Source organism: Leptosomus discolor, chromosome 6, assembly GCF_034619465.1.
Source record: "Leptosomus discolor isolate bLepDis1 chromosome 6, bLepDis1.hap2, whole genome shotgun sequence".
Taxonomy (NCBI): Eukaryota; Metazoa; Chordata; class Aves; order Leptosomiformes; family Leptosomidae; genus Leptosomus; species Leptosomus discolor.
The window spans coordinates 431775-449825 of record NC_141396.1 but is presented as its reverse complement, the minus strand read 5'-3'; the positions used below and the strand labels follow the sequence as shown (position 1 = coordinate 449825).

Genomic DNA, 18051 nt, shown 5'->3' with positions numbered 1-18051 from the left:
AGCAGGATGGGGCGCTCTCCTTATTTCTTCTACTACTCCTTGGGAAACTGTGGCTTTCAGAAACACTGAAGTCAGTGACTTTGCATTTGGAAGTTATTTGTGCAAAAGTATGTGATAAAAACGTAGAGTTTAAGTAAAAGTTCAGATTTTGAAGAATCCACACTTTTCCTTAGACTCTTGGGTAATTCTTGTTTTCCTGTTTGATCCTGGTTGGTTTGTCTACATTGACTTTAGAATGTGGCAAACTAATAACATCAACGTAACGTGCAGGTTGTAATCTTTTAGTTTGTCAGCTGTGACTGTAAGGTTGGTAGAAAACGCCACAATAACAGTACCCATTTGATGCGGGTTTTCTTTAGCATCATCTGCGTAGTTTGATATTCAGAGCATAGCAACGGGAGTACTTACGAGTCTATTTGAAGGTAAGAAAAAATTTAAATCCAATAGATCTTTGACTATAAATGTCAAGAAGTTGCCAGTAAGCTTCTAGAGATACTACAGGGAGAGCAAAAATCTTGATCTAAAATCTTAATCTAAACAATTCTAGTGAAATAGCTGTAACGGTCGTGTTGATGGACCTGAAACCAGTTTTTGAGTAAGCCTGGTAGCTCTGGTCAAACAACCTGATTAAAGGTTTTGTTTTTCATTGAGTAAGTAGAAAACCAGACATAGCAAAGGCAGGGAAAAATAGTTTATATTTCATATTTTTCTCAGAATGGAGTGTGGATTGAAGGGAAGAGATTAGAAAAGGCTCTGGGTACTGCCTGGGACTGCATCTTTAGAACATGTGACTTGGGCAGGGCCAGGGTGTTGCCGTGCAATGCCAAGAGACCTTTGGAGCTCAGGGTTTCGGGGAATCCCTTAGCCCATGTGGCGCTCTTAGAACTGTTGAAGTCAGGCATTTAGAAATTTTGGTTGGTCATACCTTCTGTTCAAGTCAGTGTGCAAGGTACAACCAGCCAGTTCTCCTCTGAGTTCGTGTTAGAGCTCAGTGAGTTTTCACAAAGCGAGTCAAGAATTCTTTTTCTTTTAGCTTAAAAAATGAGCCTATTCTTCACTAAAAATAAACTTCACAAAATAGAACCTGCTTTCTATAATTCATCTACTTTCTTCCATCTCCCTCTGAATGAAACTAAAAAGAAATTTTCCAGGCTGTTAATTTGGTTTCATTTAGTTCGTTCTTTTTTTTTTTTTTTTTCCTTTTGAATGAAAGGCTTCTTACCCTGTCTAAATATATTTTCTCTTTCTCCTTTTCTTCCCTGTCTGAATATATTTTTGCAACAGGCTTAGAGCTTTCTTTTGGCTGTTGGGAGTAATTTTGCAGGAAATGGGAACACTGGGGAGAAGAGAGACTATTTGTATGTTCATTTTGAAAAGCTGCTTGTTTTTGGGGTATTACCAACTCATGTGGTATCCGTGTGTTTGCAAGCTTGCTGCTTTTTCTTATAAGCCTGACCAATGCAGTAGCCAGTGTGACATAAATAGACTTCAAATGGAAACTCGGCATGAAAAGAGATGGGTTTAGTGGGATTTGGGATTCCAGGAAAAGGTCAAAACAGCTTTTAATTGAAGGGAGCAGCGGCACGCGGTATGCGTGTCCTGTTATTTTAACATGGATCCCATGTGGTTCTGCAGTCTAGAAAGAAGTCATGCTTGTTCCAGGGGGTAGATTTTCTATTTGTGGCTCTGTTCAGTCAAAATGCGTGCCGTTCGATGGAAGGCAAAACCGGAACCATGCCCCCCGAGGCTCTGGGGTATTTGTTGAGCTTAACTACAACCTCCCAGCCCAAAGAACGGCGAGCTTCCCGAGCTCTTGCGTGCGCTGGCAGAGGCAGCCTGTGCGTGTCTGCCTGGCTCGTGACCGTGGCGTTTAAAGTGGACGAACACTCCTGACGAAGCAGCACTGAGGAGGCCTGGTGCTCTCGGGGCAGAAGGATGGCGCGGGGCAGAGCGGCCGGGGCCCTGAGCCATGAGGGCGAGGGGGGAAGCGCTTGGCGCCCGGGAGAGAGATGGCTCCTGGAAGGGTGCTCACACCTTTTCCTTGCCTTTTGCTTTTGTCGCTCCTGGTGCTGCTCAAGCCCATTGCTCCTTGGCGGATCCCCCAGGGCATGAGCCGAGGCTGGGGCATGGGCAGGGGAGAAGGACCCGGAGCAAACGCGGCGGGTGCAGGCCTGGAGGTGGGGGTGAAGCAGAGTTTGGGTTAGTGAATGGGGAGAGATCGGTTCATCAGTGAATGGGTATAAAAGGATTTAGCATTGGAGGGGACAAGGAAAAGATTAATTTCAGTTACAGAAAGAATGAGATAATTTAATGGAGGACAAAGGGCGGAGAGAAAGGCTGGGAAGAAGGCCAACGACACTGGAAGACATGAAATATAATGTGCCTATTTTTAGACAGAAAAATAAGAGGAAGATAAATTACCTTTCCACTTGATTGTTATCTCCACTCCTTCAAAACTTAAAATTATGTCATTTGTACGGAGGTGGCCAGGGAGGAGTTTGAAGCAGAAGGCTAGATTACAGCATTTTACCACAGAGTGGTAAAAACGGAAAGAAAGGTTCTGGGTGTGCCATAGGAGGGACCGGAGGCGGAGGGCACGGCAGTCGGGAGCGTGGCAGGGTCCTTCTCACAGCCGAGGGGAGCGGGACCAGTCGGGTCCTGCAGAGCCGGTGAAGTGACAGTCGGCCCAGGCAGGAGCCCGAGCTGGGAGCAAGTTGCAGCAACCACAGGGGCTTACCGAAACCCCTGGCCTCAGCCAACTCATTAGCACCTTATCTCCTGAAGTTACCTGCCAGGGGATGTGACTGGTACCTTCCAGTGCGCTTTCTCCTGCTCAGATTAGTGTGCTGCGAAGTGCTGTGCACTTCAAACCTTCCTGTGTTCTGTGGGATCCCAGAAGGAATTAAGGTGCAGGCGAGAGCACCTCATTCTGCACCTGTTTGCAGCATTGCATTGGGCCTTTGCCACTTGCTGTCACCCATTTCAGAAAATCTCGGTTCTGAACCGTGATGATCAACCATTCCCTCGCTTCTTACCTGCGGTGGTGCAATTAACACCCCTTTACAGAATTAACTTGTTTAAAACTGGCCCTGTGGAACTGGGCATTGGGCTGTAGGCCTGTGTTTGGCGCCTCGTCTCCCTGCTGCCATCTCTGGGGCAGGACGGCAGGCAGGGCTCCTTGGCCCCAGTGGGGATGGGGCCTGACCCCGCAGCCGGCCCTTGGCATTGCACATCTCTCCGATGTCCCTAGCTCCCAGTGAGCGCTCCTGGCTGTGCAACTTTATTGTGCTGCTTGGGTGGGGAGAAAGGAAGGAGGAAATCGGGAAGGTTCTACGGCTTTTTGATGATTTCCTTCATCTCGTTGTACCTGGCTTAGTTCTGCAATTACTTCTGTACCTGCCTTCCCCCTGAGACTTTATTCTCTGATGTTAATTAGTGTAAAGGGGGGTGCAGGCAAGCGAAGCTGTAAAATTAAGTGCACCTCTACTCAGTGACCTGAATTCATTTGTCTTCCTTCTGTTTGAATGCTGGCCTGTGCCAGCAAATTTAAAATACAGGGGGTGTCAGGAGGGGCTGTATTGGCAGGTATGGAGCTGCATTGAGTTTGCTTTGCAGGAAGCCAAGTGTGGGCAGTCCTGCCGTTGGTGGGATGGTGTCCTTTGTTCCTGAGCTGAAGTTCTTGATGCACCTGGTGACAGTGCACAGCAGCTGCAGAGAGGACATCTGCCATTGGCTCCACGTAGTGACTGTTAAGAAGAAAAGAAAGCCTCTTTTCAAAACACGCAAGCAAAAACCAAACTCCAAAGCACTGTTCCTCCTCAAGAATCTACCTGCAGGCTGCCCCTGCTTTTTCATAGATACACGTGTTAGTAGGTACTGAGTTAGTTAAATGTGGCAACAGGACCACTATTAGCAGCTTTTATTTTAATTGTCACTGACTCCTGCTTATGTTCAAAACGTGTTCCTCATCTACTTCCAAAATGTGGCTGCTGTAATTTGTTTTGCATTGGTTTGAGAACTTGAGTTTTCTAGGGAGCTCTGAGGTTTTTTTCTATGTATTGTATCTCCTCCAGTGGGAGGTATGGATCAATACAGTGATGCTCTCCATTTATAATATCTGCCATCCCAGGATCTCAAAGCTGTAACGAAGACAAGTAAATAGTATTCCCATCTTGTCCCAGGTTGGGTAGCAGAGGCAGAACAAGCAAGCATGTCGTTGGCTTTCTGCCATGGCTCTTCTTGTGGGGCCACCAGACACAGAAAGGTCCAGTGATCCCCAGTACGTCTCCAAGAGCCGTGGTGGCAGAGCTTCCGCTAAGACCTAGGGACATCTGGTTTTGCACTCCTGTAAGCCTCTTCCTGCTTGTGATGGTTTGGCCCTGGCCAGATGCCAGGTACCCACCAAAGCCACTCTATCACTCTCACCCCCTCAGCTGGACAGGGGAGAGAAAATATAACAACGGGCACATGGGTCAGAGAAAGACAGTTTAATGAAGCAAAAGCCGCGCACGCAGAAGCAAAAGCAAAACAAAAGATCTTATTCTCTACTTCCCATCAGCAGGCGATGTCCAGCCACTTCCTGGGAAGTAGGGCTCCGGTACGTGTAGCGGTTGCTCTGGACGACAAACGCGAAACGAATGTCCCCCTCTTCTTCCCGTTTTCCCCAGCTTATATTGCTGAGCAGACGTCATGTGGTATGGAATATCCCTTTGGACAGTCTGGGTCAGCTGTCCTGGCTATATCCCCTCCCAAGTTTTTACCCACCCCTAGCCTACTGGGGAAATGTTGGGGAAGCAGCCTTGGTGCTGTGTGAGCCCGGCTCAGCAGTAGTCAAAACGCTGGTGTGTTATCTAGCTACCACTGCACAGCACAGTGAGGGCTGCATCTCAGGCAGACCCCTTACACTGCTGCTTCAACGTGGGTCCACGTTAGACGGTATTTTGGTAGTGTCGTATGGCTGTAAACTCTAGCTACGTGCCCTTGACACATGCTACAAGCAATGTCCGAAGGCAGCAGAAGGGCTAGGAGCACAGGAAATAAAATCCTCGTCCCTTCCTGGGAGCGAAATCGTTATTCCTCCTTGTAACAGACATTGCCTTTTGGGTGCTGTGCTGGGCAGGGGGAGGTGGGAGTCGTAGGAGAATTGGGCAAGCCTTGGGTCCCTGTGCACTGAGGAGCCTCTATAGGTTGCCCATCTGAGGGACTGCTGTCACTGCTCAGGATTTATTTGGGAAATTTTTCAGTGTTTGGTCTGCTCTCAAAAACAATCTCACCTGGCATATGGGCGGCAGGTGCAGAGCTGCTGGAGGGCCCTGGAGCCGTCTTGTTAACTTCCCTCTGATGCTCTGGGTTGTTTTCCTGTTTAATCTGAGAATGTTTTCATTTAGTCATGTACCAAATGGGGGAACTTCTACCACTTGCAATAATACTTAAAAACAAAAGTAAGGTTGTGCTTGATTTTCTCCCCTGGGATTCCTCAAGTATGAATAACGTGCTTTAAGTATTCCTGACTGGCAGCAATTTTTTCTCCCTTAAAAAGCCATAGCTAATATAAATTAACAGGAACTGGTGCGCCGTCCTTATTTACAGATTTGCACTCTGGTTTAACTGAAAATCTCAAAACATGCTAAATAAAAATCTTATGATTGTGCTTAACAAAGAAAGACTACGTCCAAAACTAGGGACTCTTGGTGAAGTTTCCCACACTCTGGAGTGCGTTTGCCTCAAATTCAGGTGTGCGTTCTTTGGGATAGTCACCTGTCATTTAGCTCCTGCCTGCAAATACAGGCTGAAGTGGAGTTTTTGGTTTTCTTTAGTGGGTTTGCAAAAATGACTGACTTCTGTTAATTTTGGATTATTCCTAAAATTTAGGAGGTCCTCAGGACATCTTGCAGCTAGCATAAAATAAAGGGAAGTGCGGAGTGCGTGGGGTTTGTTTGTGTTTTAACATAAAATTGCCTATTACCTACTGAGTAAGGCCACACTTTCTGTTTTGAAAATAAATACATAGTGCTGCTGAAGTCTGCTGTGGCCTAATGCAGGACTTGCTTATCTAGTTTTCATAACTACCAAAAATTTTAATTAAAAATTTCACAATCCCCAAGATCTTGCTTTCTTGCTAGTTTGAATCTGGCCTTTTGGGTTAGATCAGACACAGAGCATATACAAAGCATGTTCCCAGTTCATACCCATTTTGTAGTGATTTAAAGAAGTCAGTAAATCCCGTGCTGTCTTCTTAACTTTAGGTTAGAAGTCAGCTTGAAGTTAGAGCAGTTCCTGTTTTGCTTGTTTTCTTGCTGCTTTTATAAAAGCAACAATCCTTCCTTACTGTTAGTCAGTGGGTTGCCTCGTTAAGTTCAGGATGAGTAGAAAAGAGTTAAGTTGCTAACGGGGTGTTTAGAGGGACTCTTTTACTGCCTGCCTGGCTGCCTTCAGTTTTTATCTGTGGCTGCAGCTTCCTTATTCTGGCTTTGAGTTAAGGCTGTTTGGCCGAGGGGAAGGGCATGGGTGGGAGACATGGATGTTTTGTTCTGTGTGTTTATTAATTTAAGACGTCCCTGAGCTCGGGCCAGGATTCATCCCGGTTAGCTTCAGGCGCAGAACAAGGGGCAGCCGCTCACACCCAGCCCTGTGCCCCCGCCTCGGCGGCTCCCCCACACCGAGAGCAGGAACTTGCATAGGAAACACTGGGAAAGTTCATTGCTAGGAAAAATAATTGTTTGTAAGGAGTGAAAACTGCACCGTCTTGACCAATAATGTCTGATTTGCAGAATTGTCAAGAAGGAGTGGTCAACAAAAGGGAGGTGACGGATAGCAAGGGACAAACGTGGTGCTTTTTTCCCCTCAACTTCCAAAAAATTTTGTAAACTTGTAGACTTTGTAGGCTTACAGAACTGGATGACTTTTAAAGACTTGAAGACCAAAAAAAATTTTTTTTTTTTTTTTTTTTTTTACTACTTACAAATCTTATAGGCACTTACAGGCAGATCTTCATGCAACAAGCAGCCAGTATAAAGTAGTAAGTTTAAAGTTGTATCCAACTGTTTGAAAATAACACACTTGATGGGAAAATAGAGCAGAACAGAAGTTTCACGCCTGTGTATTTGCCTCTGGGCAGCCGGTGTCATGACTGTTACTAAAGGGAGGATGTTGAGGCATGTCTCTGCTTTCCAGTTCAGTCTGTTCTGTTGCCTCCCAGAGGTGCTGTACATTCTTGCTGTTGCTGTGAGAGAGAAGTCTGAGCTGGGTCTTTATTACCCACTATGATGCAAAAATTACCCAGAAGTCTTGTTGTTGAACAACAATTGAACTCAACCAATGTTTCTCTTGTACCTGTACATTTAATGTGTGAGATTTTGTTATCTCCACCCATAATCATATTCGGGAGGGGGGGGGGGAGGGGGAGGCAGGCTGTGTCTCTGAAAGGCAGAACTTGGTACTTACTGTATTTTTGCTGCTTCCGTTTTCATAACTTCTGTAGCAATCTTGAAACGCTTCTCGGTTTGTCTCTGAAAGACACTCTAATGTACTCGAGCATCCCACAAAAGCATGGGCATCCCTTAGAGCCAGCTCGTTGGAAGCGAATCCACGTAACCCGCAGCTCGGGCTGTGAGAGCTGGCTGTCAGCACTTCTCGTGAAGGTTTTGATATCCGGCCAAGGAATGTGTACTTCTAAAAGCACATATTTCAATACGAATCAAGTCTGTTGATTTAACTGCTTAATAGCCCTGTACGCGTACAAATGTTGTGAAGTCGTGTACAAAACATACTCCTTAGTGTAAATCTGGGAAGAGGGGAATCGGAAACAAAAAGGAGAGGTCTGTCCGCTGGGGCTTGTGGAGGAATCTCCTCCTGTTTGTACTTTTTTCTTTGATTGTGGAAAAAAACTCCCCACTTGAATGCACTGAGGAAAGCAATAAGTATTGTAATATTATTATAAAAATGTATTACTCTTACTCTTAATTAATTTTTGTATTTTGTTTTTCAGCCAGAAAATTTACAGAAGAATTGGCTTCGGGAATTTTATCAGGTGAGGTAAAGCTTATCTTCTCATTGAGTTCTATGCACACCTGCTTAGTGCCTTAGTTAATAATGTCACGATCTTTTGCTTTGTAAAGTTGAAGTCACTATTTTATAGTCAAAACCAGTCCTAAAAAGTATGTGTCTTTGCATTTCTAAGTAACGATTATAAAAATTCAGAGTATAAGCACAATTTGTTCTTAGTAACAATCCTGTGTCAAAAAAGGTTTGGCATTTTATAAAAATGACTTTAGTTTGTCGTGAAATGGTCTTTTAAGTCTCCTGAGCAAGAAGTATATTAGAGTAATTTATTTTTTTAAAATCTTTTGGGAAGTCCAGTTTACATTTATATTGAAATCTAACAATTTCTGATGGTGGTTTGCAATAGATCAATCCTGCTGTGTGCTCTCTCTTGAAAATTTTCTTGTTTAGACAATGTGAAAATACTGAAACAGAACCCATATTATGAAATGTGTTGTAAACTTCAGGACTTCAGGTGTGGTTTTTTGTTTGTTTGGGGGTTTTTTTAAAGCATGAAAGCCACTCTTGCACATTTGGTGTTGTAGTACAGACTTGTTTGCTTTGCCGAGTTCACGCAGAAACCTGTAAATCCGCAATAGGAAAAGGAGCACTGGTGGACCACAAAGGTGTCAGCCCCTAGGAAGCACCGTGGGCGCTGTTGCATTCCGCAGCGTGTCTCCTATCTGCCGGAATTGATAGATTCTGAGATTCACAGAATCACAGACTGGTTTGGGTTGGAAGGGACCCTAAAGACCACCCAGTTCCATCCCCCCTGCCAGGGGCAGGGACACCTCCCACCAGACCAGTTGCTCCCAGCGCCATCCAGCCTGGCCTTGAGCCCTGCCAGGGAGGGGGCAGCCACAGCTGCTCTGGGCAGCCTGTGCCAGGGCCTCACCGCCCTCACAGGGAAGAATTTCTTCCTTACATGTAGTCTAAATCTACCCTCTTTCAGTTTAAAACCCTTACGCCTCTTCCTGTTGCTATGGGCCCTGCTAAAAAGTTAGTCCCCATCTTTCTTATAAGCCCCCTTTGAGTACCAAAAGGCCACAAGATTCCTTTTTGCAGTTTTGTGTCTCCTATACAAAAATGGTTAAAGCAGCAATATTCTGCTGTTCAAGTTTTAAAGTGAAACTATACGGAAAAAAATTATTAGTGGTATTTTATCTTTTGCTTTTTTTGCAGCTGAAAATGTCCTGTAATTATTTGTATGCTTAGGTTACTGGTGCAGCCTGTGACCTCTACTGCAATGCTGTAAAATACTGCAGTTTGCCTTTTCTAGCAAGTCTAATGGATTTGCAAAAATCCAAGACGGAATAACCAGTCTTACATTCTTCACTATCTGTCAACTTCACAAAAGATTCATCTGTTTATTTTTCTTCCATTTTGATTGATTACTGCTATATGGACATGATGCTCAAACTGTGTGGGCTTTCTCAGGTAATTCTGATTTAAAACCTCTCCACATCTCCAGGAAAGACTCTTCCTATGAGGAAAATACATATAAATAGATAGAACTCTTTTAATTTGGGGTTTGTTTAGTGTTTGGTGGTTTTTTTCCTTTTGTTTTTGTGTTGTGGTTTGTTTGGGTTTTTTTAGATCACACTGTATTTTTCAGCATCACATTACTTATTTATGCATCTTTACAAAGGAGACTACTTACATGTTCACTGGTTTACTTGAGAGCACTACTGAAACACCTCCCAGTAGTTTGTGGAAAACAGGAAGAGAAGGGGAAAAGAATGAGCTGCTAGTATCTTAGCGCAGGGGCCACTAACATGTAACGGGACATGGTCTGTCTTTGGTCCAGTGAATATGTGTAGACAGAGGTCAAAATAGGAAGGAAACGATTGGTCGACGCTCCCGTGTGGGCAGTCAAATGCAGGGTCCGAACCAGCGCAAGCAGATCTGAACCTGTCCCCAGCTGCAGTGGTCTTGCTGTGTCCACCCTCCCTCTCTGTGCCTCCGCCTTCCCCATCTGCAGTCTAAGCAAGCTGTATTTAAAAACAAAAAAAAAGAAAGAGGTTACCAGTCCTGCCCGTCACTGTAACAGGCAGGCAGGCGGTCCTCGGCACGTTTGAGGAGCAGTGCCATGCAGTGGCCTTGAACCCTTCTTCCTCCCGTCAGCGTGCGACTCGTACGCCGTGTTTGCAAACGCAGTAGGAAGTGGAATAAAGCTTCATAAAAAGCTCCTTAAGGAAGAGACTAATCTGCTCGTACCAAAAGCAGCACGGTGCTGTCCTGTCATTAGGAGACGCGGCAACCTAGCAAATGTACAACTTCAGAATTGTTTGTTTGGGCTTTTTAATTCTGCGTGCTTTGTTGAAAACCTCTGCAAATTGAAGTTCATCAGAAGTACTGGAAAATGACTCTTAGTACTTCTTCGTAAAGTTGAAACTCAGCTAAACCACAGACCACAATGTTTTTCCATTCTTCTGAGGAATTCAATTTGCATATGCAGTTGTGTCAATCAGTTTGCGTAACTTCAGAGGATGAAGTCCTTTTGTAAGCAGTCAAAAGAATCTCCACACAAAAGGAAGTGCAATTACCACTCTAAAATGTTTCTAGAAATTAAACCCATAATAGAAACATGTCTTTGAATCAATGTCAAGAACATACCAATGAGGGAGCATTTGGGGGGCTTGTTTTTTAAGTTCCAGTAAATTAAAATATTTTAATTACTGTGATGGATAAATACAAATCGCTTAACTTATGTATTATCATTGATTTATATGCTGTATGCATTTCTGAGAATGTGGTAGCATATGGAGGACTAAAATAGTACTCAAATGTCACATACTAAAATTTTCAAACTCTGCCATTGATCTACAGATACCCTACATTATTAACATTTAAAATATGGAAGATCTAATGCTGCTAAATTGAACGGTTTGTCCAAGAAATTCAAATGGTAAAAAATATTTTTAATAAACTTTCAGGGATGTCTTTAATGACAGCGTACAACGTAGCAGCCCATAAAGCAGCAGGCCACTTACTCGCTTTTGTTGACAACACAGTTGATAGAGCTGAGAGATGTTGTTTTGTCTGATCTGTTTTCCTTGGATTCATCTGTCTCCGGTCTTGTAAGAAGTGGAGACTGCATTTTTGGGTGGCATCTGGCTTGGTAGTTTGACATTGATTTAACTATTAGATACTGGGTAATTTTCTACCAGTTCACTGTTATTTACTGCTTTTCCCTCAAGGAGGTGTAACACCGACTGAAGGAAGAGTTCAACTGAACTCCATTCCGGATATTTATAGGTATTGGCTTTGGGCGTGCTCCCTGGAGAAGGTGGTGATGGAGCCTTTTCCATGCGAGTCAGGTAGTGCTGGGACAGACGGCACACTTGATGTGCTGCTGACAGCAGGCTCCTCCGAGGACGGAGTGGCTGGGATCTTGAACTTCCCTGTTTCCCATCGCTAAATTTACAGTGAAGCGTTTCCTCCTCGCCGCTTTGCTTTTTCCGTTTGATCCACTGGGTGATTATATGCATCCATTTGGGGGCTTCGTAACACTTTTCCTTGTGATACAAGCTGTGGTGCTGTATTCTCATTACATGTAGGTGAACAAGAAGGCTTAAAGCCAGCCAGCTTTTGCAAAACAGAAGTAGTAGAAAAAGAAAGTCAGCATCTCTGGTAGCGCTTGAGTAGTGAGACGCTTTAGGAACAAGAAAAGGCTTCTGAAAAATTCATCTGCCTGTCCATGAATGCTTAACAAACTGATCAAAGTGCATCGTCTAACTAAAACACGGTATCATCAAAAACATTCACCAGATGATTGAGGGGATGCCATGTTCCTTCTCTTCTGTGGATTACAACGTTAACTTTAAAGTTAGCGTGTTTTAAATTGCCTATATCAGAAAAGCAGAAAGAAACAAATGTCATCTCTTGCCATGTTCCTCCTTCTGGCCTGTGCTCTGTCTCCCTCCCAAAGGTAGCCGGAGAACGTAGTGGGAATACGTGTGCTTGTGTGATGGCAACTTAAAGGAGAGCTTTAACCTCCCTGTGCCTTCAGCCCCTGGTTTGGTGTAGGGTAAAGTGGTGATTGTTTGAAGGTGTAGACTTTTCTGAGCATGTGTTGTCTAGCAGTGATAACTCTTCAGAAGGAGCAGAGTGAATTTGTGATTTGCGTGCTCTGGCTCTGGAATGCCTGAGGTGTGTGTTTTCAGCTTTCCTCTGTGAAGCCAGAAAAGCACCTGTCCTGTAGGAAAGTGGAGAAATTCGTTTAATTCATCTCCAAAAGCTAAGCTTCAGGAACTTGCTGCCTTGAAATAGAGCAATCTGAGAATTGGCCCAGCGAATTTTTTTTCTTCTATAATTATAATAAAATTTTGCATCTTATTGCCTCTTGACTTAACATCATCTGACCACATTTTAGATAAGTAAACATGAATAAGGCATCCAGGAGTATCTCTCCTTGATCTGTAGTGCTTTGAAAGTCATCTCCCTCCAGCCAGCTGCTGGTTAGGGTTTTCTGTCCCGGCCTGTTGCCAGCCCTCCTGGGCTGTACTGGTACCTGCAGCACCCTGCCTCTGCTGTCCCCTCCTGAACCCCCTGCCCTGGCCGCAGGATCTGGCTCCCAGGAAGGGGCCGGCAGGACTGGGGGAAGCTGAACCCAGATCTGGCATCTCCTTCGTGGCTTATTTTAGGACAGTGAAGCCTTTGAAGTTCAAGGACCTCCTGTGCTGGAGAACCCCACCCTTTTGGGTGAAGAATGGGAAAGCGGTGTTAACGGGGCTGGCAAAGGCCACGTGGTGGCTTTCTGCAGCTCTGCCTTACCTCTGGCGTAGAGAAGGCACAAACTGTGCATTGTTTTTTGCCTTAAGAAGAAGGAGCACTCGATGAGCTGGCTGCCATCTGAGAAGTCACTTTTTTACTTATTAAGCTTGGAGTTGGAAGGGACAGCGAGCAGTTGTGCTTACTTGCTGCCTAAAACTTGCTTTGATTTGGGGGTGGCGGCTAGTTTAGAACTTCCTGTAACAGGTCAATTTATTTCTTCATTTCTTTTCTTGCTGTTGCAGTCTTTCTTCTTTGTGCGAGGAAGCCGTTCAGAGTGTGAGAATTACTAAATGCCCATCAGTAGCTGTAGACATGGCAGAAATGTGCTTTTTCCTGCATGCGGTGCGGCGGCCATAGGCGGATAGGTATCCGTTTGTAATAGGGATCTTTATCCCTAGAGTGGAGCACAATGAGCGTAAGCCCGTGCTCAGCGAAGCCCCACAAATGTGCCGGGTGTCCCATGGCACAGGTAAAACCCTGAAGTGGGACCATCTCGGCTGGGCGAGGTACGTGCCGGTGCTGCTGCATGGGGTGCAGCGGGCAGCCCTGGCCGGAGCTGCCCCCCACGCCACCACGGTGGCCAAAGGCTTGCTTGGGTGACAGCAGGCGCTTTGACAGTGAGACCCTGGCTCCTCTGCACCCCTCGGGAAGGCAAGCGGACGCCGACGCAGGATGGCAGCGCAGTGGGGCCTTTGGCACCTTCCACAGGATCTCCTGCGCTTCGCTTTCGGTACGGAGTTTGCTCTGATGCTGTCCCGGTGAAGGGAAGATTGGTCTCAGCATGCAGCCTGCAGGCAGGTTGCATGTAGTATCAAAACATTATTAAAGCCTTTAGATAGGTGTATTTAAGCTCCATTTGTTCCAAGGCTGATGATTCTCTCGGAGCTTTACTCTTAACTCCCTTTCCAGTTGGTCACAGCTGATTTTGTTGAAAACATCTTTGCCTGAAAGAAGACATGCTCATGCTTGAAAAGGCAGAGTCCTATGTCATAGTGATACCTTAGGTGCTGCCTATGACTTCAAACCTCAAAATAGGTCAACTGCTTCATTTCAAATGTGGTCAAAAGAAAAAAGGTGATTTAGAACAACTTTCAGTGTGTATAGATGGAATTGGTGTTAAAATAGGAAGCGCGGTTTTCTGAGATGGACTGCCATCAGAGACTTTTAATGCAATTGATGTCTGATTTGCAACAGTCAGACTGTCAGTGCATTTATCAGTGAAAATAATTCCCTCAAAACCATTAACTGCCTGACCCGTATAATTACTAAACAAATTGCTGTTTTTATTCCGGCGTACTTCTCTTTTCTAGTAATATTCATAAAGTCCTTGAGTCTTCTCTTTCTTAATGGTTATGATCAATTTCTTTGAATCTTGATGATCTCTGTGGTAGCACAGTCAGTTATTCTAAATGCTCTGGATTTCCAGCTGTGTTTTGTTTTGGTCTAGACCCTAGTAATAAGACAACCACATTTTGCAGATGGATGAAGCTGATGCTTGTTCAGTTGAATGTTTTTGGCAGCCCCTGTAACTGGCTGGTCAGAATAGGCTCTAGATCACTAAAATTTTTGGACGGTGTGGGAATTACGTCTAAGTGGTTTTACAAGAGACTTCTACTTTTTTTTTTTCCTTAGTTTAAAAAAAAAAAAAAAGGACAGAACAGAAGCTATGGTTGGATGATAAATGTCCCTGAAGACCGGGAATGCTGTAATGGGATAAAATATCTATGAGAAAAGATATCCAGCCTACTGGGCATCCTGTTTAGAGCAGGAGGAGAACAAACAACAAGCAATTGTTTTGCTAAAAACCACCTAAATATCACGCGGAGGTGACTAAGAGGAGAAGACAGTTTGCCTGTCGGGAGTCTCTGCTGGGGACGTTGTTTTCTTTTGCTTACACAGTGCACAGAGGCCCCATCAGAGGTGACAGCTGTTCCCTTCTGGCTCTCAGGTGGCCACAGCTGGGACCTGGGCTTGCATTGATCGCGTGGGTACAAGGTTGTTGGTGTGCTCTGGTTGGCTTGAGCTGGAGAAACGTGGAAGCGTTTTGTAAAGGCGAGGGTATTGTTACCGAAGCTGCACAGCGGCTTTGGAGGGGTGTCCTGAGGCAGCTGTGCCAGCCTGGCTTTGTGAAGGCCATGCTAGTGGTTGGGATGTGCAGCAAAATCAGTCCGTGGCTAGGAACCTCGTCTGCCTCCTGTGCCGTGGCTGTCCCTGCCGTCAGCCCGAGCACCGCAGAGGGAACTGGGCGGTTCAGCAGCGTGCTGTCTTGTGCTTCGCACTCCCATGCCTCATCCTCTGTGCGATGCTGTGCCACTTCCAGCAGCGAAATGCGTGCGCTTGTTGGGAGGGGAAGCAGGCATTGTGGGGGAAGGATGGTGCAAAATCCCAGGGTTCGCAGAGTTTGCTCTAGTTTCTAATGTTCAAAGCAGAAAATAGTATTTGCAGTTGAAAACAATGCACTGGAATCAAGATGAAAGAAAAAAGTCTTGTAAGCAAGTATGTCATGCCATGCACTTGATAATCAGAAATGGCAGCAAGCGGAGGGAAAAACCTTCTTATAGGGAGGCAGAATTCAGTGAAGTCCTAATGCTGGTTATTATGCCCCATCTCTGAACTGTGACTAGTTACTGGTAGCTTGGGTCGTAAATATTTTAGTTCAGACTCCCATTTTCTTTTCCATACAAATTCTTACCCCAAAAACATACCTTGGAAACAGGGAGGGAGAGCGGGCTGTTTGGAGGAGAGGGAAAACAGATTGTGAGAACAGTGGTTTGGAGCATTTTGTGTGTGATGGGAAAGAGTTTAGTGCTTAACAAGAAATTGGATGATTTGATGAACTAGATGTTATGCAAATGACAGAGTATTGACAGAATATACAAATTGTCCCACTGTAAAGCACCCAGTACCTGGGCTCACAGCCTTAATGTCATTTTACAGGAAAAAATATGGGGGAACAAGAAGTTTCAAGAATATCCAAGAAGCCGTTTGCAAGGGAGGGCTGTAGGGGTACATAGAAAGGACTTTTGTTGATCTATTTCTTAGGAGTTTTTTTTTCTTCTGTTTTCACCCCCTGCTTCCCTATCTCTTCTACTTTCTTCAGCTGCATTGGGCCTGGTGTTTTGGGGTGGGAGTTGAGGAGCTTGAGCTATTGAGAATTTTTACTAATTTTAGTAATGATCTTTTTGTGTAGCTTTCATGGCAAGTGGTCATTTTAGATGAAAATGTGGAGGCAGAGGGGTGTCGTGTCCAGGTGCGCCCACCCCCACCCCCCCCCCCCCCCAGTGCAATTTTCCGTGTTGTTTAATACGTTTGAGAGTATTTAGAGCCTTTTTTGTAGTAATACATAAGTTAAAAGTTTACCTGTAAACTAAAAATCATCTCAGTATTGCTTTATGGAAACTTTGTGTCTTAGCCATTTTAAAGAAAGAAGAAGAAAGCAAACAAACAAAAACCCCAGCCCCTCAGAAGGGTGGTCGTTTAATTATTTTAGTGGGCTTAATCCTGTTTTTAATCCTGTTTTTTTGTGTGTTTGAAGCCGTCACCTGAAAACAGGGCAGAAACCCTGCCAGTGTGGCAGAAGGTTCTCGTGCGCAGGCTGCAGCCTGTTCTGGGAGGTGAAGCCTCGCTGCAGGTGGTTTGGGCGAGCGAGCCCCAGCAGGGAGGACCGAGGTGGCCGGGGGACGTGCTGGCGCTGGGTGCCATCAGCCAGCCTGGTGCTGACATTGCGGACACTTGGGGCACCCTGCGCCCGCCGCCAGCAGAACACGGTTGCTGGTGCTCGCCGCCTCCCTCTGCTTGCCCCTCGCAGCGGCGAGCGCAGCCTTGGCATGCCACTTCCCACGCCCAGCGGGGAGAACGGGGGTCCCCGGGGCAGAGAGCCCTTCTGCAGCTCGCCCGCGGCAGCGGGAGGTGGCAAAGGGCAGCTGGCACCCACAGCCCGCTCCCTGCTGCCCGCGCCCCTGCCATCAAGGTGCTGTGGGTGCCGTGTCCCCGGGGAGCAGCAGGACAGCGGGTGGGTGTGCAGGGAAGAGTCTTCAGGGCTTTCGCACTTCGCAGCGTACATGCCCTGTAAATCCCTGACCATGTCCGTGAGTTGGTTCCTTGTTTTATAGTGTGTATTTAGGCATAAATGTAACCTGTGTTTGGAAACATGTTTTCCCCTTACTTTCAACCCTTCTTACTGTTTTGTGTCACGTACACTTTTAAAAAAAGTTACCTGCTTAAGCTGGAAATTTTCCATGTATGTGCCTCATCTGAGTTTGAGGGAACCTCAAGGAAATAATGCTTCCTCCTTCTGTAAGTGAGACTTAGAAAAATACTCATTTCTGATTTTGAAAAAATAAGTAACAGTTTCTTTACAGACCTGTGCTACCTTCAGGCTTCAGAGCAGGGACCTGCGGTTCTGGTTGTGGCACACTTGAAGGGCTGCGTTTCGCCTGTCCTTCGAAGGCAGCCGAGGCGGAGGGGCAGGATGGGCAGGCCGAGGAGCTCCCCTGGGAGATGCCGGCCAGGCTGGGGAAGGAGGGGCAGCAGAGTGGGGTGCAAACCCCAAACGGCAATGGGGCCTGTCAACGGGGGCAAGGGTGCCAGGCAGCTGGAGCACGAGTGTCTTGGGCCAGGGGGAGCCCTGACCTGGGGCAATGGCAGAGCCCTCTGCGAGGGCGTCCTTCCTCCAGGTACTTGAGTGACAGGGGAGGCATAAAGCTGCTCACCCGGCTGGTGGTAAAGTATTCCTGTGTTGCTTTGTGAGAGTTTAAGGAAAAACTGTGAAGGAAATATTTTGGAATGGCCCTGCAGTATCGTTAACAGTAAAGAGCTCAAAATGCCAGTCATGGAGTCACCTCTGCTGTGCCTACCTGGCAAGTAACGGCAAGTCAGTCTCCGCCTGCCCGTAGCTTACTGCGTACCGTTAAATGACATTAAAACTTCAGTAGCGGTGGCTAGATGAGGACTGGGCTGTGGTCACACTGCGGTGTGGTCTACATCAGAGGCGATGTGCAACTGTGGGTACTTGGACGCGCGTTGAGGTCGTACAGCAGTAACCCCTTCACACAGGTTTTTCTTTCTGTGACAAGGACTTTGTGCCCCCAAAGCACAGCTCTGACTTGCAGGCGCAGGGGCGAGCGCTGCTCCCCTCCAGGTCAGGTGCTGCCAGGGGCTGCCTCGCTTGCCAAATGAAGACCATTAGTAATGGTTCCCTTGGGAAGCGCCCAGCGCTGTCCTGCCGCGGGGGCG

General features: G+C 46.0%; 1 protein-coding gene across 1 annotated transcript in view; it reads left to right on the top strand.

Moving 5' to 3' along the window:
* INPP5A (inositol polyphosphate-5-phosphatase A) overlaps positions 1-18051 on the top strand; it is a 247016-nt gene that overhangs the window by 52900 nt on the left and 176065 nt on the right. Inside the window, 1 exon segment of the mRNA XM_086466868.1 lies at positions 7988-8029. Coding sequence (XP_086322994.1) covers positions 7988-8029 — 42 coding nt within the window.